Here is a 22,125-nt window from a genome sequence, read left to right as displayed (position 1 = left end):
CAGGGCAAAGTTCTCTTGTAATTGAAGTGTGTGCATGCGTGTAAAACTTGATAAGATATTGGGTATCTGGCTCCGGAGCCTGACGTCTAAGCTGATGGTATAAAGGAGATCGAGTAGCCTGCTCCGTGCTTTCCAAACGAGATAAAAATTGGATTCCGATATTCTTTTCCAACCCGATGACCTAAACAACCCTCCACTGCGCCTCTTCTCATCTTATACTGCCTTCACCATCTCGTACCTCGGCGACACGGAGACTCTGCACGGTCTTCCCCCAGTCAGATGAGATGTGCCTGGTCTGGACCCCTTCCGTAGGGGTGGGTCACTGTGCTTGTAGGTGTCATCTCTCTGTCCTTGAGTTGTCTCTCATGTCAGTAGAACTTCTTCATTGGAACGCTGTCCAGTCCAGTACTTGCCTTACGGGGTGTAGGTGCTGACTCCGGAGCCGCGGGCCGTGAAACAGAAGGGGCAGCTGGCGTCATAGTTGTAAGACAGGTTTCCGGCATTACAATATGACTGCAACTTATTAGCAACAAAACGGCCATGGCTGTTGTCCGCCAACACCTACGCAAATCCAGCGGACGTTGTCGCTGCTTGAACCCTTCTTCTTGTCCTTGGGCTTCGAGTGGCCAATGTGGACGTCCTTGTCATGCTTCGTGCCATCATGTTGGTGGCGGCTGCTGCTGCTCTTGTGCTTGTGGTCGCTGCTACCCATCTTCAAGTTAGGTTGAGGCGGTTGGCTGTTGGTGTGCGTTGTCGATGTCTTTGGTCTGGAACTTGGAAGTTGGCGGGCAACGTTGCTCCTTAAGAGGTCTGTGTCTTTGATCTCGTCCTTCTACATCTTCAGAGTGCCATCTTCTGACCTTTATTATACCCTCAGACTCGCATGGCCCGCGCTTGAGGACTCAGGGTTCACCGAGGAGATAGAGGGCATACCGATCCCAAATAATGCCCGGTGTGGCTCTGGACGTCGCGTGCTGTAGAAAGAGGCGATGAATGGCACATAACAGGCGAGGCCCCTTCTTTCTTGAGGGCTGAGGTTCACGAAGTGCCTCAAAAGGACGGACTTGCCGCAGACAAATAGCGTCCAGGAACACCATTTTCCATTTCCTCGCAACGGCGAAAATGCACGGATTGGTAGATTTCCGCCAGCGTCACATGGGAATTTGTAGTATTTCTAACAGCCCCGAGCCCCCATTTGACGTAAATTAGCGAATGGAAATGATGAGTTGGTAAGTTTTTCCATAATTCATGGATGTAGTCTGGAGCCATTGGTTCGAAACCACACCGAATCCGACAATATCACTGGGCCGTCGAGTAGGGGATGGGTATTTTTCCAGTTGTCCACGGAGGATCAGTTACCCCTTGGCCACAGCCACAGCGAAGTTGAAAGGAAACATCTGCGTTGTGAGATGGTTTTGGGCTCCGTTTTGTCTACCCCTATCTCGAGTTCGGGACGGGGGCAGGACAGAGGTGTACTCCTGACTGATTATAGAAAGCCTAGCATGGCTGAGCTGTCATCTGGAGTCGCCTCGCCTCACGTAGCTCCGTATACTGCTCTAGAGCTAAGCATATTGTGCTCTGTCTTGTGACCGACGTGCTCTCGCTTTCGGCGGACTCGAGGGGCTTGGCCAAGCTCAGCGCGGTGTGGTATCGTTTTGTTTCCGATGGTGTACTCACCCTTGGTCAACCTTGCTGCCTTGGTACAGAACGGGTGACCGAGCATCATCAAGGAAATCCCCCATTCTCACATATGCTGAAAGTTGACCCGGACTTGGCCCCCCTCCCCATCCTGGGAGCGGAGCCAGGAGTGAGACGGTCTAGCGCCTCGAAAAGGCTGTCTTCTCTTGCTTCCATGAAACCCCCACCGTAGGCTTTCCTTGTGAGAAGGTCTGATGATAGCTACCGCTGCTTTCATGGTGACCGTCCACGGTGGTCCCACGCTGGCAGGGGCCAGCCAGCCAGCCTTATCTGGGATAGGTCAAGCCAGCATCTTGGTCAAGTGGACCCATATCTCCTACCACCTGTCAGCCGCTTGCCCTCTTGCTTGCTGTTGACCATGACCAAGCCTGGCCATGTCTTCAGTTGAGGCGTTAGGTTTTCGTTGTTGTTCATTTGACTCGGCGTTGACGCCATGGCTTGGTAGGACGTTGTGATTGGACGGATTGAACAGCAGGCTTCATGCCTGGGCGTTGGGCAGGTATATATGCCTTGGGATCCAGGCATCGATTATGTCTCTACCTGCCAGTCAAAGCATATCACCTTCCACCTGCTGTACCACTTCGAGAACGCAGGAACGTCGAGGTCGAGCGGGATGTTGTCAATGTCTTATAAGGACTCTTTGCGATGCGGCTGAATCACGAATTCTGCCATGCGGCTCCTAATCTTGTAAGTTCATGCACCCCAACCTGATATGATGTTGTTGGTGTCGCAACATGCAGCCTCCAGTTTCGCCCAATGCATATGCGCGGCATGCAACCACCAAGCAAACCGACGAATCAAGTTCGACCCTTTCCCTACTTGACGCGGTGGTCATGTCGCGTAAAACGCCATTTATAGATCACAAGAGCTATTGAAGGAAGACAGGTTATCTGCTTCTAGGACTATTGGCGTCAGCCATGCTGTCCTTCGTCAGCTGAATTGCGTATACTGATTCGTCTCCTGGCCACACCTTAGGTGAGCAGCTGAGGCTCAAGACATCACCAAGAATCGCTAGCATGCATTATGAGCGGCCGTCGTATGGGACGACCGGGCTGATCTACACCAGGATGTTCAGAGACATATTGGTCAAGTGACGGCTCACGCTTTAACGAATGGGAAAAGGGAGATCGCAGTTTCTCTCCCAACGGGAAATAATCCCTATAGAAGTCCTGAGAGGCTTCCAAAGACCTCGGCAAGTGTACATACTGTGACAAATCCAATCAAGGTTACTGACTGGGGAGATCATCTGAGGCGGGCGATAGTCACGATGACAAGCTCTTGCCCGGTGAGCCTGTATGAAGAGACGCATCGATAGGAGAGGAGCCATTGAAGGTCGCCAACCCCTGATTTTCGAACCGCAAACATTTCTTCAGTGTGGAGGGGTCGGGCTGTCCAGTTAAGGCTTCTCATGGAGCTTTGCCAGATCTGTATACTGCTTACTATGTCTACGAGCCCAGAAGCAATGATTAATTCCACGGAAGTACTTCCAGTGAGTCATAGCAAGCTCCTAGACGACGAAAAGCGGGCGGCCACCTAGGCTCAGGAGATTTCCCTGGGCAGTGAAGCCCGGGTGATCCAAGTTTAGTAACGACAGTCATCGTCTCAACCTGTAGCTGTGAACCCTACAGAAACAGAAAGGAGGGTGGGTGTAGGCGATGACTTTTGCCCGGAGTCCCCTAGTGGGGGACCTTGTTCATTATCCCAGAGCAAGGCTACGCGAACTAGCTAACAACGGCAAGGTGGTTTGTAATAGTCCTATACTGACTGACCTTAAACATTCGGATATTGGACCATGCGGCCCTATCTCTCACTGCATGAGCATCATTGCGCCCTGACAAGTCGGCAAATACACTATGGAGACTAAGGGAAAATCTCCCAGCAGATGTTTTCAGACAGTAAATACTTATCCTTACTTGCCAGTAATATAGTGTTGTTTGCAGACGACTCTCGCGCAAAATGGTACGGGTGGGAGCCTCAATCAACTCCTAGAAGTCATGGTCTCTATCTGTCGCCTTACACTTGGCTATCGCTCGTCTTGCGAATACCAACAAACGATGGCTGAAAAGGAAGGTGGTTGTTTCCAGTGGAAGGTTGTGCTCAGTGAACAATAACTTGTGAGCCTTCGAGGAATCTCAGGGGGACACCAGCCATTACGGCTTTGTTGCGACTCAAATTACAAAGGACATACATAATACAATTCATAGGCGTTGGCGTTATTGTTCTTTATTCAGTCTGATAGTAGTATATTCTATCTTGGCCACTAAAGAACAATGTTGTTGTATCTCGGGGTTTTCTCGCCAGTACTTAAATACTAGATGAAGCCTTGTCACCTGAATAGCCCCTTAAAGCTCAAGACACTCAACTCCGAACAGCACAAAATCATTTCATCGACAAAAGCCAACCTCAAACCTATCCAAAAATGGCCTGGCAAATCTTCCTGAATGAGTTCGCTTGCGGACATTTTGAGATCCGGCGATCCGTCGAGACCAAGTCGGTGGAGCTGCCGAACAGCGGCCCAGCCGTCAAGATGAACCTGCAGGTGCTCTCCGGGCGCTGCAAGAAGTGCCCACCGAGGGACTGCACGGGCATCGTCGTCTGCTACAGCTGCGGGCACCCCATGGCCGCCGGCGTCAGCACGTGGCGCTGCCAGCAGCAGCAGCCGGGCGAGGACAAGGACAAGAACCACGCCCACCAGAACCCGAAATACCTGGCGGTGCCCCTGCCGGAGCCCTGCGACCGCGACTCGTGCGACAAGAAGATCCGCCTGCGGGCCATCCAGCCGCTGAGCGTGAGCACGGTCCGAGGGCTCGAGGCCAAGGACTATTCGCGATGGGCGCCGGTCATTCCTCCGCGCACAACCTAAAGGAGCTGAGGTAAGGTATTGCAAGGGCGAGCGCAATGTAGTGGAGGTATCCGTGTGGATGGATTATCACCAGAAGCGTGTTGTGTTGGGTGCTTTGCGCATGACATGGACTTCTCCGAGATGCTGAACAGTTAGCAGAAAACCTTCTTCTTTCTTTGCTGTGCGGACCATGCGGAGTTCTTCCTCGAGATATATCCTGTAACCTGATGATAGTACCTAGTTAGCGTAAATGGTGGATAGACCAAGCATCACACACAAATTCTGATGGAATGCAAAAGCGCTTAACATTTTGGCTTGTTTTTTTCTTTGGTTGGCTGTCCCCTAATTTAAGGCCAGACAGGGTCTCTCGCGAACCGCGCCAGTGACGTCACGATGCCGCCAGAAAGCATGGAAGCAGGAGTGCCGCTAAATGACGGGCGCGAAAAACCGCCAAGGGATCCAATGAGCGACATCATTCCCTGGTCCCCTTTACCGACATCCTCTCTCATTCTCTCACCCTTCATCCACGACCAGAGCGCTGTAGAAATATATTTATCCAGGACGGACTATCGTTCACTCCTTTGGCTTCGCATGCGACAGTAGAAACAACGCCATATCCAGCTAAGCAGCCAATCTCTGTTGATAACGCACGCGCCCAGCATACGCGAATCGAGCCTGCCAAGATGGGTTTCTTCGGGATGACCCTCGCATATATTGCATTCTCTATACTGCACTTCTTTCAGTTCGTCCTGGCGCTTGTCGTCTGTGGCCTTTACGGAGTCGATCTTGACCGCGCCCGCAAGGCCGGCAAATATACCGATGGCAAATGGGTAAGTCCAATTGCAGCCCAACGAATCATGCGTGAACGCAACAACCCACCTCAGGTTCTACGCTTGCGCAAAAGCCATGCTGCAATAAAGTGGCGTTGCTCGCTGGATCGCCCCCTATTTCCAGCATGGCATACCTACCTAACTGCGGTCGACTAACATTGAGAACTCAGGTCTTCGCCGAAGTCGTGGGCGCTCTCTCCGCCCTGACGGCCATCCTGTATTCGGTCCCCTTCATCCTGCGCTTCGCCGCGGTGCCGGCCTGGAGCTTCGTCATCTTCGTGCTCTGGGTCGCGCTGTTCGGCCTGTTCGGCAACATGTACATCAAGGAGGACGCCGAGGGCAACGGCGATGTCCAGCGCATGAAGAACGCCGTCTGGGTCGACCTCGCCAACATGCTGCTGTGGTTCATCGGCACCGTCGCCGGCGCCGCCTACTGGTGGATGCACAAGGACCGCAAGAGTCGCTTCACCGGCCGCGCGGAGCTCGGCCGCGGCGCCTCGACCCGGTCGTCGGGATGGAAGGCATAGATGGTCTGATTTTCACGCCATCTATCGAGTTGTCAAAGAGAGTCGATCAATGTCTTGGAGAGGAAAATGTTGAAGACAGGAGAAGGAGGAAGGGGGAAGGGGAGATCCAGCACAGCAAGGTCTGGATATGATGGAAGCGAATGTCACTTCGCAGCGTTGGCTGCTCATTTGGCGTTTCGCACACGATACCACGTAAATGACGGGCATGTTTCACGCAATCTCGAACATATACCATTTGCTTTATTTTATTTTCTCCCGCGAAAGAATTTGCACGTTATTAGGACGGAGGACTCTAGCCCTATAATAATCTAATACCAAGACGATCATCTTCATTTGCCTACACACAAAACCGCAGTATTGAGTTTGGCGGCTCGGTATCCGCTGTTGCCCGCTGTTGCGCTTGAATCAGGGCGTATCTTACGAATCCAAACTCGGCTCATTCTAGGTAGCGAGAAGCGGAACGATGCATGTTCCGCGGCTTCTGGAAGGTGGAAATATTACTTTGATTCCACACACTAGACAATGCCCTCAAAGACTAGATGAGGCTGTCCGTCGGTCCGTCGAGTGCTTGGCTACAAACAGAGGATATCAACGTAGGGCGAGACAATAAGATACCCACGCCCGCGCGAGTTAAAATGGAGAGACAAAGCCTGCTGCTCTGCTGTTCAGGTTGAGAGTGATGTTAATCTACAAGTACTACAATAAACGGGCCGGATGGTGGTCGATGTCTTACAGTAGTGCCAATGCGCTTATCCATGGAGGCGTAAGTTCATTTGTAATTTGTAATTTGTACGTACGTACAGTGCAGTCCGTGTATCGTTATCGTCCAAAGTAATTCGGCGCTCGTTTGCGCCTGTTCCCTCAGACGTAATCAAACAGGAAGAGAGGGTTTGAGATGGTGCCATGAAGAGCATGACCATCATAAGCTCAAGAAAAAATGACCGGCGGCAACGGCGGGAAAGCCTAGTAAAGACGAAGAAGCCGGGATGATCGCTGCCCATTTCAGGGGCGCTCTCTTTCGTCGACTAAGGACGACTAAGGCCAAAGGGTCCCTTCTAGCCCGCGCCGGCTGCTCACGACGTCATCAGGGACCCGTCGCGCCGGCTATGCAACAACAACAGTCGCATTGGCAGATTGACAACCTGCCTGACTCGCAAGAGCGATGGGCAGACGAGGCGACAAGGGTCCGAACATGGGGAAATCTGAAATGCAGCGTAGGGGGGGACATCTTAACTTAGCCTTGGTCCACTTGCGAGAAACGACGCCAAAAACAACTTGCCTGCCAAGGCATGTTGTCGCTCCTACCCAATCCCCTGACAAGCCTGGGAAATGGATAAGTACGTAAGGAAGCAGGTAAATGAACACGTCGAAAGAGCCTCCACCAGAGCCCGTTACCCTTTGCGAGAATTTTGCCTCCTCCGTGGGTTTTTGGTGCATAGAGTTCTCCCGACAACTCTCTCTGCGTGTATCATGGTTGCGCATCTGCGCACCGTTGGGCACGGAATGGTTGATGATCATTCCCACACACCACACACGCTCTCTCACTGCCCCCTGTAGGAAAGGTTCGGCCCCTGCCACCCCCAAGTTCTGCGGCGGACGGTTAACCCTGTAGGGTACTAGCAGTCCCCCTAGCAAGCGTTGATCAGCGTGATCAGCACCGGGCTATCATGGAGGTACCATGGGAAGGAAGCGCCTTTCTCGCACGAACAGAAAAATATTAGAAGGGGAGGGGGCTTAGTATGAGTAGTAGCTGCAGGTTGGGTTTGGGCAATGGACTCTATCCAACGTGGATGAACCCGCCAGCTGCATCGCAACTGCAAGAGCTGCTGCTTTTGGGCATTTTCTTCATTTCGCCACTGGGGACAGGGCTGATGTGGTTTCGGTTTTGGGTATGATGACGATATGTGAACATGACTGACCCAACTAACAACGAGACCACGGCCGGCTTGTGGGTGTGCCTCATCAGGAGAACATGGAACGACATGTGAGGTAGCGCCAGCAGCCAACATGAGAGTTGCCGACGGTAAACGACCTCCATCTGGCTTATACCGTAGTAGTAGAGTCACAACACCACGAAGAAGGATCAGCGCTGCCCGTCTCGCTCTCGCTTCTTCTCTCTCTCTACCTATCCTCTCCTTTCCACCAGTACGACGCTTTCGCACCCTTGTACGCCGCGCCCAGGATATGTACTAATAAGCTCCCGAAGTACCAGGTGCTATTGATGAATCAATAATTACTCTATCTTCAAAAGATAGATAGCCGAGAAACGATTGACATGAACTAAGGAAGCGGCGTCTTCCCTTTCCCGCCACGCCGCCCAAGATAGATGCTTGTCGCGGATTATGAACATGTTTCAGCATAGCCAGAAACATAGTCCATGTGGGGAATGCCATGAAAGTCACATGGGTTCTACTGGGCTCTACACCTGCCAAGCTGCATGTGGCAGTGTGGCTTTGTGTATCCCCAGCATGCAATTCGAGGAAGCGGTCGATCAAGGAGTGCAGATCCCTTGGAAGAGGCTTGGAGGATTGACTCGTCGTATGCAGGCGTTGAGCTAGTATGGGCCAAACACTAAAATACATTGGGAACGTTGCACACATATCGATTGCGAGTCTCTGTGTGTGTAGAGCACAGTACACCGCCGGGATGGGGAGGCGGAAGGCACTGGCTCTGACGTTGGATGGAGTCCAAAATGTGCACAACGTGAATCTTCTATTAGTAGTATGGACAGCAGTGGACATTTGCAGGTCAAGGAAATGTCGCTCTTGGATGGAATCCGAATCCCACAATGATGCATGCTCGGGTGGTGATGGGATGCCGACCCCCTCGAACCATCACGCGTTTGCACCAATCAGCACGGGACCCTGGATGGCGTATGATGACATCCAGCGAAACCTAAGGCCGAAAGAGGCTCGGCGGGAGGCAACTTCTTGATCTTGAAAGCCGCCGGCTCGCGGGAATCGGGCGTATGTCCCAATGGATGGGTCCGAAGTCCGCGATTGGGTAGGATTGAGCCCGGAGTGTGTGTGTGGTTGATGGATGAGATTTGATGGTCTGTGAAAGTTTGGTTGGCGATATCTACCGCGGAGTTCCACTGTTCTTTTCCCCTTCTCCTCAACTTCTCCTCTTCTCATTTCCATGTACAGTAGGGGTCCTCCCAGTTGCCAGCCGGGCCAGCTCGCCCGCTCGCTTTTCGACGTGCTAATTTCTGCACGGGTTCCGAGGTTTGGATGAGATTTGCGGCCGGCCGATAAGATCTAGATCATATTGAGTAAATGCGCAGCGCGACGTACGAATGATACGGTCGCCACAGCGAAGCAACGCCTGGCTAATTAGCTGTCGAGGTAATAGTAGCTTTACAACTCATTAATGTCGCCTCTTCAACAACGAACAGCAGTCTGTTGCCTGTGGTTGCAAGCCCTCATTAGATAGGCTGATGCATGTACATAGTCTTTGTACCTGACTCAAGTTCGGCCTTGGTATATATATCCCTAAAGGAAAGTATTTATGAAGGTATATTTCATGAATATGTCTGGCACATTGAGGGATGCCAAAAGAAAGTTTCGACGAGATCCTCAACGGGCTGCGTACGTGTCGAGTTGTTTCATCCACAGCTTGTTGTTTCCAAATCCATTGCATCTTCAACATAACACAACACTGGCTGGCCAGCTCTTCCTTTGCTGAGAATATACCGTACTCTTGGGCTGGCAATCCATCCCCAGAGCCCGCCTGCAATCTCCCTGCCTGCATGTTCCGACGCATTGTTCCTACATGATTCCGTCCCAGGGTTTGCAAATTACCTACATCATCACAGCAGCAAACTGGCGGGCCTTGCATGTGCGTCGTTGTTCGGGGCAGCTGCAATTGCAGGCCGGGAGCTGAGAGCCATACCTTGACGCTGTTCAAGTTCCTCGGATATTTCTTGCTCTCCTTCCTTCGCGGTCTCCAGTCTCTCTCACCCAAATGCGGAGCCCGTTCCACCCTCGCATCCCAGGTATTTGCAGTGGAGTCGGACAAGCGCCCAACGACGGCGATCCAGGTTGAATTCTGAATCACTCACAAAAAGGCACGCAAGCCCTTGGCATCTTGCGGTGTGAAAATAGCAGGTTTCCTTGTCTAATTCATAATTGAGTCTACCTACTTGCTCACAGAGAGAGAGAGAGAGAAAGACTTGGGAGAAGGCCAGACAACCAAGAAGCAAGCAAGCAAGCAAGCACCTGGAGCAATCAATAACCAGGCAAGCAACAACACCAACAACCATCCGTCAAATCAACCAAAGTTATTGCGGCCTCGAGGAACGCAGAGACCCTTCATCAAACCAGCACTGCCGGCTGTGCGGTCAAATCTATTGCTGCCCTCCACTTATTACACTACTACTGCGTACAGTACAGTACAGTGCAGTACACCACACCCACATCCATCCTCATCCACACACACACACCTACACCTACACCATACCTACAGTCGCAGCTACAGTACATACGCACGCCTAGGCCTAATCTGCGGCTACCCGCAAGGTTGTCGCTGTCGTCGCTGCTGCTGCTGCCGCCGCCGCCCACCTGCCCACATTGGTCACGCATTCAACACAGGAACAACCCAGGCAGCATCATTTCCTATACTCGGATCTCGAATCGTATCACTGATGTTTGACTCGCTTGTTCTGTGCAAGCCAAAGGTGTTCTTACTGCTCGGGGTCACCTGGGAGAGATTCGCTATATCTTAGACATAGTCGACGACGGTCGCCCAGAACTGCGTACAACAGAACTTCGCCCGTTTACACTGCATTCCTCGGCCTTCAGTCACCAGACCACCAATCTTGACCAGTTTGACGGCAGTTTCTGTTTGCAACATAGCACCACCCGATACATAGATTAGAGAGTTGCAACCGGCAAGCCCGTTTGCTTCCAGTCAAAGCCATGGCAAGCATTGGCCGCTCCCTCAAGCCCCCGTCGTACCTTTCGACCATGGGGCGACGTCCAGGCATGCCAGGACGGTCGATGTCGAACACGTCGGAAGCGTCGTCCGCGCCTTCGTCGCCGGGCGACTTGAACCCCGACGAAGTCCTCTACTCGCCCAAGCCGTCTCCCGGTCCGAGCAACTCGAGCCTATCTCGCCGCCCCGTCGATATGCACCTCAAAGTGCCCGGTACGTGTCTCTCTCTCTTTTATTGCTTCCCCTGGACCATGCGAAATGACCATGTATACACTGCCCTTTACCCGCTTTCGACGGGTGGTCGTGTGTTCGCCGCACTTGCTATTTTGGGTCAAGCGACCCGTGCATTCCAATCACACTCCATCGCCTACCCAGGCTTTACCTTTCTGCTCCCCATTCCATTTCTCCGGTGGTCTCGTGTCGTCAAATGAAGGGCGACACCAGAACGGCATGGTGGCCTTTCTTGCCCATGCCGTGCTTGCCGAAGGCCGCTGCGCGGGCGGGCAAAGCTGTCCAATCCGCTCCCGACCCGGGCCCGTTATCCGACAGAGAGGGAGGGCTTAGACGGTGATGGGTGAGAGAGACTGTACTTGGGGACTTGGGGATCTGGGATCTGGCGTACCAAGGACCCTAGGGACCCTAAAAAAGTACAGGTATTTTCCCGCACTAGCTCCCAGCTGAGCCGCCTGCTAGGTTCGATATTACCTAGGCTCGTTCGTTCCTCTGTCCGCTGCCATTCTCCCCCGCTGTCCGCTGCCATCCAGTCAAACCAACCAACCCCCTACCCCCTACCCCCCTACTACCCCCTTGCTTTGTATTGCTGCTTGCCTTACATTGCATTTGCATTACCCTATCCCCAGCGGGGTCACTCAGGCCATGGCATGCCACCAGCACTCATATCGTCGTTGTTAGGCTGGGGGGGGAGGCATCCACTTAATCAGCCAGGGTCTTGCTTGGGGTTAGGTTTTTTTTGGAGGGGACTTTCTTCATCCAAAGCCAATCCAGGGACCGCGCTTTTCCTCAAGCCCGCTGGCCGCCTGGCATGGGATTCCAAGGTTTCCCCCTTTAGTGGCCTGACCTTCTCGATGCTGTTTCCGCCGCACCTTAAATACCGTCAAGTGTTCATTTGCGTCATGTAACGATGCTAAGGCCGTTGGACGATACAGACGATGCAACCGTGGACACGCCGACTGACTCGCCTATAATACCAGACTCCCCCAGATCAGTTCGCAGTCGCCCAATCGCCATTGAATTGCCCGTCCCAAGGAAGATTACCTCCAGCAGCTCGTCTGTTTACACTCCACCTGCCCCATTGTCGGCTCGAGGTGACGTTCCTGGGTAAGTCCCGTCCCCGTTTCCTGTCAATCATGCACTTTAAACTCTATTGTCCAAGTTTTGGGCTGTTTCGTCTGCATCGCGACGGGTACTGCCACCTGCTGGAGCGCCGCCGTGTAATAGGTTCGACGAAGCGATAATACCTACACATTTGTCGGCCAGACTTATATATCGCCTGCATTCACTGACTTTTTCTTGCTGCAATCGTGCAGTGCCTATTTCCCTTTCCACGAAGAACAGAATCGGGTATATCACGGCCATCCTTTTCACTTGGACGCTTCTAAAGCACGGCAACGATCAATTCAAAAAGCGTCGCTGTCCAGGTCTCCTGAACAGCAACCCGAATCAGCGCCTTCTGTGACTGGTCGAGTGCCCCCACCCACCGTTGCACCAATGTCGTCCACCAGACCTGATTCAGCGTCGTCGGCGCCTCCTCCATCAATGAGCAGCACGGGCAGCGTCAACACGCCGGTGGCTTCTTACATCCCCAGCGGCGTTCACGCCAGCCCCTTACCGATGGGGAAGTACTACCCTTCCAACTACGAGAAGCGGAAGGAGGAAAAGCGGATGCAACAACCGCAACCACGACCTATGGCTACAAACACCCAATCTATGAGTGTGAAATCAGATAGCCATGTCCCAATGTACCGACCAGACGGACCTTCTCCCATGGGTCATTCGCGGAACGAGTCAGAAGCCAAACGGAGATTGCAGCAGTACCAGCGTGATATGATTGCTCAAGCGACGCTCGCACTCAACGGCGGAAATGTTAATGCGGCGGCCTTGAATGCGATCTCACTTCGCAACATGGGCTTCACCAGCGTCACCAAACCGAACAAGCCGCGTCTTGAACCCCTTGGAAGCCCCGGCCCTGTCACGCCCATGGAGCTAGAGAGCAGTGACGATGGCTACATCGGGGCTCGTGTCGCCTCGTCTGGAGATAGCGCGCATATTGAAGAGATTGCGCGCGCCATACGAGCTGACGAAGAGAGAAAGCGACGTGAGGGGACGACTTCGCCTGTCGTCGAGTTGTCGGGCTGAGCCATGCACGGTTGCAATTCAAGGCAGATAGCTGGGCGCCAACAAGTCCACCTTACACCTTGACGACCAAAACCAAAGCATACCAGGATGCGCTGGGGAGCTACCATGCTCGGTTTGCTTGACAAAACTCGGCGAAGTCTTGGACGTCGCCGACAGGCTTGTTGAACGATACGCTTTTGAAATGATGGACCACGGAATGGAGGATGGTCACATAACAGCCTCTTGGTCCACTGGCTCCTTCCTCTCTTCTCGAAAGTACCAACGGGCTTGACGTATGCGGAGAGGCAAACATCGCCATTGGGAACCCCAGCCATTATGGGGATCTTGCTATTACTACGGTAATAGTGCAGTCGATGGATCGAGCTGTTCTCGTCTCCAGAGAATAGCCCGATACTGTCGACCTTCTCCCACCTCGCTTGAAGCTCGCCGTTACGGCGCACGCTGCGCAAGACCCATGGTTTCCTGATGGACATCATCATTAATTCTTGATACCCCAGACTTGTTTTTCTTCTTCCTTTTTCTTTACTGTTTCTGCGCCGATTTATGGGGGAGAGAAGGAGATAAGGAACTGGACTCGGTATAAAGCTGGCGCCCATTGCGGGCCTGCGAGCTAGTAGCAGAAGGATTGGACTTTTTGATTCAGTTTTCGCTATGGGCATTTTTAACACGGATCAATTTCGCGTGTACGCGTTGTTCGGCTCAGGTGTATGACCACTTTTGAACCGTAGCGACATCGCTGCATTTATTCTGTGCACGTACATGGGAGAGATGGAAGGGAAAGAAGTCGGATAAATCAGCATATGTGGTGGTACGCTGCCGTTGCCATGCAGCAAAGATGACTATACAGTAATATAGGTTATTGAGACATCCCAACAGCTTTTTGCAAGTGATGCTCTCTTCGTGGCAGGATATTAACATGTTAATTATCAGCTGTTGTACAAAACATGCAGGACGCATCAATAGGCAGGAAGAACTAGGTAGAGCCAGCCCGAAATGCACTGCTTAGCCTCTTGACTGCACTCCAAATTATCTCTAGATGCCGACTCATGAATGGGAAAAGAGACAGGCTTTTTGGGGGAAGAAGAAGGTGCCAATAAGGCCGTTCGAGCTTGCTTGAGTGCTCAAATTATGGGTTATAACTTAGGGGGTATAGACGACGAAGTTTGCGCGTATTTGATCATAGCCAACAAACAACACAACTTCGAAAATTTTCGACCTTTTTCTTTTGCTTTTTCTCCCTTCTCCGATACTCCTGCCCCTCCCCCTCCATCATTATAATTTAAACCGGTTTGCAGTAATTTGCGGGAAACTCCCCTTGACGCCTCCCAGCTCTCCCACCCACCAGTCCTGGTCCGTCCCCGTCTTCTTGACCACCTTGATCCGGTCGCCCTCCTCGAACGAGAGGTCACCTGCGCCCTGGCCCGCGAACGAGTAGAGCGCCACGACGAACACCTCCGGCTGGTTCGACGTAATGCGCTTCGGTTTGGGCGGCGGGGGCGGCGGCTTCTTCTTGACGATAGGCGCGCCGCCGCCGAGGCTGATGGACGAGACGTTGGATGCGACAGTGGACGCTGTGCCTGGTCGGTTGCTTTGGCTGCCGCCGAAGTAGTCGGAGCGCGGTTTCAGTGAGTTGGGCGAGGCCCCGGGGGAACGGCGGCCGCTGCCGTAGCCTGATGCCGTCGTGAACTCGGTGGGTACGCCTAGGTTCGTGTTCGGCGGCCGCGGGCCCGGGGTTGGCTGGGAGCTCAAGGATGTGTTGGATGGTATACGGTTTGGCCGGGGTGGCATAGGCCCCGGGCCAGGCTCGTCGCCGGCGTCTGACTTCGAAGAACCAATCAATCCCGATGGCGAACGTCGGAATGAGGGCATGGATGACTTCCGTCCCTCGTTTGGTGAGGGTACCTCCTCGGGGGTGATGTGCATGGGAAGCTTCGCCGCCTTGCCATGGGCGATGCAACTGATGGACTCGAAATCCCGCTTGACTGGGCTGTAGTCGGCGGACCAGCAGGCTATCACATCCTCCATGGGCGGTGGCGGTGAGGGGAAGTCGTGATCCTCACAATAGCCATGAAGGGCGGTGTAGTAAAGGCCCAACAGGCGGTTGTTGATGAGGACAATCGCCGCGAGTAGTGGTGGGACGAGGCTAAACGTCGCGTTGACCAGCGGCGGTAACGTCTCGCGCAGGTGGCTGTCGGCGATTTGAAACTCCTAGATTACATTCGGGGTCAGTATATATATATATATAGCCCGCTTCGGTAGCGGAAGATTGGACAGATGACAACACACCTCTGCAGCCCGAGCAACTTCCTCTTCTGCCTTTGCTAAAGCGGCCTCCTCCTTCGGACTCTTGCCAGGTTTGCGGTGAATCTTGGTGGCCTTGTCCTGGGCCTTTTCGTAATCGAGCCGGCGGTTCTCGCGCTTCTTAATCGTCTTGCGCAGCGGCGCGATGCAGTCTCGGGCATCGATGGTGGGCCTGATGACGCGCTCGTCGATCGAGGCAATCTCCTCCATTAGGTCGACCTTGAGCTCGCCGTAGGCCTCCTTCAGCTTGAAGGTGCGGTTCAGCTGCAGCTCGGGCGTGGGCGCGGTCGCCTTGACGTTGGTCCGGTCCGATCCGACGATGGGGTCGTAGAGACTCTCATACTCGGTGACGATGCCCAGTTGCGTATTGGTGAGGTTTATCCACGAGTCGCGCCATGATTTGGTGTGGTCGTTGAGCTGTAGTCCGGGTAGATGACAAGTCAGCTGGGTTGTCTTCCGTCTCAAAGTCTGGCAGGGAGTTCAGTTCGAGAGTATCGATAGCCTTGCCTACCTTTGCGAGAACCTTGTCGATGTCATCGTAGTCGTTGAGCAATACCGAGACTTTGGCATTGTCTCCGGGCGACTTATTCAGGAGCTTCCCAAACGATCGTTGCATAGACTGCATGTTGCCTGCTTGCTTGTGTTGTTTCCCAGGGTGGGGGGACTAACTGGGCAACAGAAAAATGGCGGGGAACTGCCAAACCCGGCGAAAGTTGAGAGTAGTAGTAGTGCTGCTGGTAGCTGGTAGTATCGGGAAGTGCATTCACTCATTCATCGATACACCTGCGCAGCGAGAGGAAGAAAAACCCCAAGATTTGTACTAGATGTAATGTGACCGACTTTCCTGGTTTCTTCCCGCATTGACCAGAAGAAGGGCCAATGATGAATGCCCACGGTTTGATTTGAGGGTGATCAGAGGCGGTGCGGTCAGTTGGTCGATGGTCTGCTAGGAGGAGCGGGATCCTGTGCCTGGTGCGTCAGGTTAAACAGCAAGGGAACATGGAATAAAAAGGGCACAGTAAGCAAGCATCAAGGCCGGTTTATTAGTTGAGGAGGAAGGGATCTTCGCCGATGAAGGACAACCTTAGCTAAGGATGCAAACACTTGCATTCGCCAAGGTGTTGAAGGAAGTAACAAAGCGACTTGTTCTTGTTGTGACGGCATATACGGCTGGTTATACGAGCGCGGGAGAGCAGAACTTTGAAGAGAGAGAAAGAGACAGCAGACCAGACAAACTACAACTATCGTCTGACTGGAGGGGTCCAGGACCAGGACCAGGACCAGGACTCCAGGGGTTGTGAGAACCAGGCAGCAAAATGCAGCAAAAAGGGCCTTGGTTGCTTGGCTACCCAGCCAATTTGGCCCAGCCACTGCTGAACAGCTTCCCGCGTCCACTCGGCTCACGGCAGTGGTTTGATACTTCGGAATCTCAGTTGCTGTCGTACATGGGCTGTCGGGGTCGCACCCGTAGTCGCTGTAGATGCTACTGGGACCTGGCTATTGACTCTCTCACTGCAGCTCCTCAAGTGCATTGTGACGTAGTGTCCCGCCACCAACATAATCCTTCGTACGAAGCTATCTGCGCCAATCAGTGTGGTCAATCCGAGCTGCAGACAATTCTCGATGTACTTGACTGTCGACTTTCCATCATGGAAATGCCAGACTTCTCCGTACTGGGGTCAAGTGAGTGGGCCGGAACTAGTTCAGGATGGAGTCCCTAGCCACGCAATTCACGATATTGTTCAATTTAGTAAGAGGTAGGTTAGGTAGGTAGGTAGGTAGCAGGTAGGCGTGATCCGGTGCAGGACAAAACGTACGTTGGGCATGCTTTATTTATAGAAACAGGTCGTTGAGAAGCAATCGCAGATGTGTCCGTATATCTCTATGCACGTCATGTCTGCGTGCAAGTCGAGACGTTGAAGGTTACCTACATGTAGGTAAAGTGGAAATTACAAGCAGCGCTGGAGTTTGGTGTTGATGGGCAACACGTGCTCTCGCGCGTCGGTGGCGCCTACCTCAAAGCACCAGCAGCACGCCAGTGGACCTTATCGATAGGTAACCAAGTAACTTCGATCATTCGCAACGCGTCTTAGATGCCTTGCTTGAGAGCAATTGAATCTGCATTCATCCAACATTGTCAGTTCCACTGCATACGCGGGAGCATTACGGAATAAAGGCTCTTCAAATGATGCGCAGTAGGAAAGGAACTCCTGGAAGTTCCCCGGTATGGCAGCAATGGCCCAGCTCGCCCCAAGCTCGGCCGCATCCAACTCTGGCCAGGGTCAGCCGAGCGTCGCTCCCGTGCTCGAGTTCATATGCCTGTTTACTCACGACCTGAAGCGCAAGCAAAAGCGCTGGCAAGATGGTCGCCTCAAGTACCACACGTTCAACAAGAGGATCATGGTCTACGATGAACGGGGCAATTTCGTTGGGGATTCTCACTGGCACGAAGACCATGGCTTTGGAGAGGGCGAAGAGTTCCAACTCGAGCGAGGCAGTGTTATAGTGGAGGTGGCTGAGTGCGTGGGTAGCACGCAGCAAGACCTGTCGGAGCTCGTCGACAAGCGCGTGCAAGAGAAGGTCCAACGGCAGTCAGTCGCCGCCGCTCGCCATGCCGGGTCGTCCCGTGCGCCCTCGCAGTCGGGACCACTCCACTCATCGCCGGCTCAGATCCAGCAACGCCACAGACCTCTCCAAAACATGCTGGGCACCCCGAGTGGCCACTATGGTCGAGCAGTTGTTCCCTCCGAGTCTCCCTATGAGCTGAAGCAACGCGAACAAGCCGACGCAAAGCAGGACGGGCTCCGTCCTGCAAAAGACGACGGGAAGAGACATCGCCCATAGGCAGCAGCCAAGGTTATGCGCGGAATTTATTCGGAGCCCTCTGAATCTGTCCGGACGTCCCATGAGCAGCGCCCCTTTGCGTCATAACCCTAGGAAGGTCTTGCGTGTACAGCAAGACGAATCACAACCGATGTCATCAGATCCAAAAGAGGCGAACGCTGAAGACGAAGAACCGAAGAAGCTCGATAGAGTCTCAACAAGTAGGCGACCGGGTGCTATTTCTCCTGTGGAAGAGAATACACCAGAAGCTGGTGTTGTTCCATCGGTAACAATGGCCAAGAAACAGAACTTGACAGACTCAAGAAGTACTTCATCATTCAATAATCCACAAGGGAAGACCAGGGAAACCCCGATCGCCATCGATTCTGTTGATTGTCGTCAAACAGCCAAAGGGGCAGATCGCATAGCTTCCGGTGATGAGACCGACCAGCGCAGAGACGTGGTCAGTCGCGCAAAACGCGATATACGTGCGAAGAAGAAGTCAGTAGACCGCGAGCTCATCTATGACCCAGAAGACACTCAGGGGTTAGTGAGTCGTAGTACAATTTCTCCGCCCTTGAAGGATGACAGTACCACGAAATTGCCGGCTACAACATCTTCGAAGCTATCTGCACTAGAGCAAACCACGGTGCAATCAATCACAGAACCAGGGGCCACTGATGGGTGTGAAGATGCTTCTACAAAGCACTATATTGAGCTGGTTATAGAACCACGAAAGAAAAGGGGTCTTATGATGCTGGCTGATCAGGGTTTAAGGAAGAAGGCCCGCAAAGCCGCCTTGGTTGAAAAGCCGACTCCCGCTTCTGGTCGTTCATTCTCATCTTTAGCTGGGGACGGCCATAACTCTGACGCAGAGCCTCCCAGTCTTTCAGCGGCGAGAGGGACCTTCCTGAAGGATGCGCGGGCAATTAATGAAGAAAACCACCCTACTTTATACGACAAAGCGTCAAGAAAGGCCAATGCGGTAGATATGGCACCAGAAACTCGGGCTCCATCTCCCACAGACAAGCTGCTCAAATCATCAAGGCTAGCGAATACTGGATCGAATAAGTCGTCTCGTCACGCCTTGGACGACACTCTTCAGGGACTAGTCGACGAAGATGAAGACGAGTGGCTCTGCGGGGGTGGCCAGCCTCGAGAGAAGAATGCTCCCCATTCTGATATCACGACACGAAAGACACGCATTACATCGCCTTCATCAAGCGACGAACCTCTTGTGGCTCAGCCGGTCTCTAATACAAATTCACGGGCAGGCAAAGGGCTCAGAAAGGCATCTAGTGAATCGTCGGGGAGGCCCCATCCCACATTAGCAAAATTATCACGTAAAAACGTCCGAAGTCGGGAGATTATCGACTTCCCGTCTGATGATGAGTTCGAAAGCTTGTCTACGTTTCTAGCAAACCCTGCCAGAGGGCAAGGCCACGAACAACAACATGCACACGATGACTTCGTACCCCAAGAAGGCTCGGTCATCCAGGACAACAAATCGCAAAGAAATACGAAAGCGGCACAGAAGCGACAAGAAGAACTGGACAAGGCGAAGAAACGTCAAGCAGAGCAAGAGGCTGCAGCCGAAGAGGCCAGAAAGAGGGACGAGGCCAGACAGCGAGAAGAGGCCCGACAGCAGGAGGAAGCCAGACAGCGCGAGGAGGCCAGGCAGCGCGAGGAGGCCAGGCAGCGCGAGGAGGCCAGGCAGCGCGAGGAGGCCAGGCAGCGCGAAGAAATTAAACAGCGCGAAGAGGCTAGACGGCTTGAAGAAGCCAGGCTGCGCGAAGAGGTCGAAAGACGCGAGAGGGAGGTTGAAAGACGTGAGCGAGAGATCGAAAGACGCGAGCGAGAGGGAGAGGGAGAAGGAGGAGAAGCGACAACACGAAGAGGCTGAACGAAACCGCCGCGAGGAGGAGGAAAAACAGTTGCAAGAACGCTCAGCAAATTCTAAGCAGCCTAAAAGCAAGCGCTTCCCAACTTCCGCCCTTTGACAAGAATGGCAAACCCAGCTACTCGAGGAAAGAAGGCTGCGAAACCCACGGACGCAGCTGGACAAACTCCCGAGAGCCTACTGCCTTCAGATTCACGGCCTCTACAAACTAGACAGCCCATTCCTGCAGTCAGCTCCGCCCATGAAACTGCCAAAGAACGAGCATCTGCGCTGCCATGCTTTTCGACGGCTAATGGGGGCCCGTGGAGCAGAGAAGCTTATGACCTCTTCGCCTTTACCAGGCCTCGTTGAACTAATGGAAAGTGTTGGATCTGAAAACATCATGTCCACTGCTGTTTTAACGGCATGTTAATATCGCCAGCACGCGACGAGAGCAGTAACGAACAACTGTGCCGACGAAAGCATTATGTCGATAACCTAGACTTGTGCATTGATTCCGGAGTGCGCTGCACTTCTGTGGGAGTCGGGCCAATGCATTCACCGCAACAGGCTCATCCAACAGGCACTTTCTCTGTGACCGGTCGCCCGGGGTGGAGTATTGCCGCCTGATGCAGGACGAAGACACTGGACGGGATTGGCCTAGCGACCACGAGGGACTGAGGTCAGCTGGGTTAAAATGCAGTGCGACCTCGTCCATGAGGGCAATTGCAGGCAATCAATACTTTGGTCCCTGAGTGCCCATGAAGGCCAATATTCCAGCAAAGGGACAAATTTCGACCCGTAGCATCTGACTTGCTCACTTGCTCATTGGGGCTCAGCACCGCCTCCCTCAGGCTATACAACGAAGTCTCGCTAATGGTGTCTCGAAGTAGCCACCACCTTTCAAACTGAAGTTGGCGATGCCGCCCCTCTTGGACTCTATCGTAATTTGTCGTTGTATGGTCTTATGCGACGGAGATATACGGAGTAGCAATGAAACACGGACTCGTTTAAGGAATATGCAGTTGGTTTACCTGTTCTTTTGGGCGAGAGCGTTGGCGGTGGGGTTGGTTGCAGCTTTTATCCATATGTAGCCTTATATGTAGGCGAACCACGGGGTTTGGGGGATGGCTGTGTAAGCACTCAGAAAGAAGGCAACTAGCAGATCACCCGAATGACGAATGTCTGTCGACTTTTCTGCCTTACGGGAGATGTCAGCCTTGAGCCCATCTCAGCAAGTGTTGTTTTTCCTCCAGAGGCAATCTTTATCAGGTTCGACTTTCTTCAACTCGCCCCCACACTACCAACTTTCTTTTCTCTCGTGTATTCCCTAAACATTGACTTCGGCGCAGCCTGAGACTTTCTCATTTCGTAACGGGCTGCGAAGTGCCTTTTTGGTGACCGTTTGTTTTGCGAGAAGGCCCCCGTATTTTGCCCATAGACTACATATCATCATTTGGGAGCATCCGTGGTCGCATAAGGCATAAACTGTGCTAATGGAGTTGCACCTCAACGACGATTTACGGGGAATTGCCAGGGGGTACTCTACAGGGTCTCGGGCCAAATCACGACAACGCCAAACGATTGTTGTTGAACCCACAGCACACCAACAAACAGTCTATAACAGAATCCGAGATGAGTTAGATCGGCAGCAATGCCATAGCCATTCTCAATCTCTGCTGAAACCACCAAATAAAGCCGTACCGATACCTCGAGCACGTAGCAGCGACAGCCGTGCCCGGGGGAGCGTATCCCCAGTCCCGTCGCTGAAGCACCGAGCCAGGTATGCCCAGACTCATCTGAGCCCAGCAAGCGGCCTCGAGGTCGCCGCGGCGGCCCGTTGAACGCAGAGACGAGACTTAAAACCGCCGTCAAACGTACGCTGGGCTTGGTATGCCAGACCTGCAAAACCCGGAA

At 53.2% G+C, this 22,125-nt stretch overlaps 8 protein-coding genes across 8 annotated transcripts; 6 read left to right on the top strand and 2 right to left on the bottom strand.

The window, feature by feature from the left end:
• Positions 1–414: 414 nt before the first annotated feature.
• Positions 415–2,133, bottom strand: PG997_011028 (uncharacterized protein; the record flags this gene model as incomplete). The annotated part of the gene is made up of 6 exons (XM_066815343.1): positions 415–513; positions 566–737; positions 1,360–1,482; positions 1,539–1,688; positions 1,749–1,968; positions 2,019–2,133. 6 exons carry the CDS (start codon positions 2,131–2,133, stop codon positions 415–417), a joined length of 879 nt encoding a protein of 292 aa, XP_066664633.1.
• A 1,984-nt stretch (positions 2,134–4,117) lies between these two features.
• On the top strand, positions 4,118–4,561 carry PG997_011027 (uncharacterized protein; the record flags this gene model as incomplete). The annotated part of the gene is made up of 1 exon (XM_066815342.1): positions 4,118–4,561. The coding sequence occupies one exon, from the start codon at positions 4,118–4,120 to the stop codon at positions 4,559–4,561; it is 444 nt and encodes a 147-aa protein (XP_066664632.1).
• A 662-nt stretch (positions 4,562–5,223) lies between these two features.
• Positions 5,224–5,897, top strand: PG997_011026 (Uracil phosphoribosyltransferase; the record flags this gene model as incomplete). Its single annotated transcript, XM_066815341.1, has 2 exons — positions 5,224–5,370; positions 5,541–5,897. The coding sequence occupies 2 exons, from the start codon at positions 5,224–5,226 to the stop codon at positions 5,895–5,897; spliced, it is 504 nt and encodes a 167-aa protein (XP_066664631.1).
• A 4,916-nt stretch (positions 5,898–10,813) lies between these two features.
• PG997_011025 (uncharacterized protein) lies at positions 10,814–11,260 on the top strand (the record flags this gene model as incomplete). Its single annotated transcript, XM_066815340.1, has 1 exon — positions 10,814–11,260. The coding sequence occupies one exon, from the start codon at positions 10,814–10,816 to the stop codon at positions 11,258–11,260; it is 447 nt and encodes a 148-aa protein (XP_066664630.1).
• Positions 11,261–11,970: 710 nt separating this feature from the next.
• PG997_011024 (uncharacterized protein) lies at positions 11,971–13,205 on the top strand (the record flags this gene model as incomplete). Its single annotated transcript, XM_066815339.1, has 2 exons — positions 11,971–12,167; positions 12,377–13,205. The coding sequence occupies 2 exons, from the start codon at positions 11,971–11,973 to the stop codon at positions 13,203–13,205; spliced, it is 1,026 nt and encodes a 341-aa protein (XP_066664629.1).
• A 1,272-nt stretch (positions 13,206–14,477) lies between these two features.
• On the bottom strand, positions 14,478–16,131 carry PG997_011023 (SH3 domain-containing protein; the record flags this gene model as incomplete). The annotated part of the gene is made up of 3 exons (XM_066815338.1): positions 14,478–15,413; positions 15,492–15,923; positions 16,018–16,131. The coding sequence occupies 3 exons, from the start codon at positions 16,129–16,131 to the stop codon at positions 14,478–14,480; spliced, it is 1,482 nt and encodes a 493-aa protein (XP_066664628.1).
• Positions 16,132–17,741: 1,610 nt separating this feature from the next.
• Positions 17,742–18,350, top strand: PG997_011022 (uncharacterized protein; the record flags this gene model as incomplete). The annotated part of the gene is made up of 1 exon (XM_066815337.1): positions 17,742–18,350. One exon carries the CDS (start codon positions 17,742–17,744, stop codon positions 18,348–18,350), a length of 609 nt encoding a protein of 202 aa, XP_066664627.1.
• Positions 18,351–19,083: 733 nt separating this feature from the next.
• On the top strand, positions 19,084–20,232 carry PG997_011021 (uncharacterized protein; the record flags this gene model as incomplete). Its single annotated transcript, XM_066815336.1, has 1 exon — positions 19,084–20,232. One exon carries the CDS (start codon positions 19,084–19,086, stop codon positions 20,230–20,232), a length of 1,149 nt encoding a protein of 382 aa, XP_066664626.1.
• Between the last annotated feature and the right edge of the window lie 1,893 nt (positions 20,233–22,125).

The sequence above is a fragment of the Apiospora hydei genome (assembly GCF_038363865.1).
Source record: "Apiospora hydei strain CBS 114990 chromosome Unknown utg000008l_segment0_segment0, whole genome shotgun sequence".
Classification (NCBI taxonomy): Eukaryota; Fungi; Ascomycota; class Sordariomycetes; order Amphisphaeriales; family Apiosporaceae; genus Apiospora; species Apiospora hydei.
This window is presented reverse-complemented; position numbering and strand designations above follow the sequence as displayed.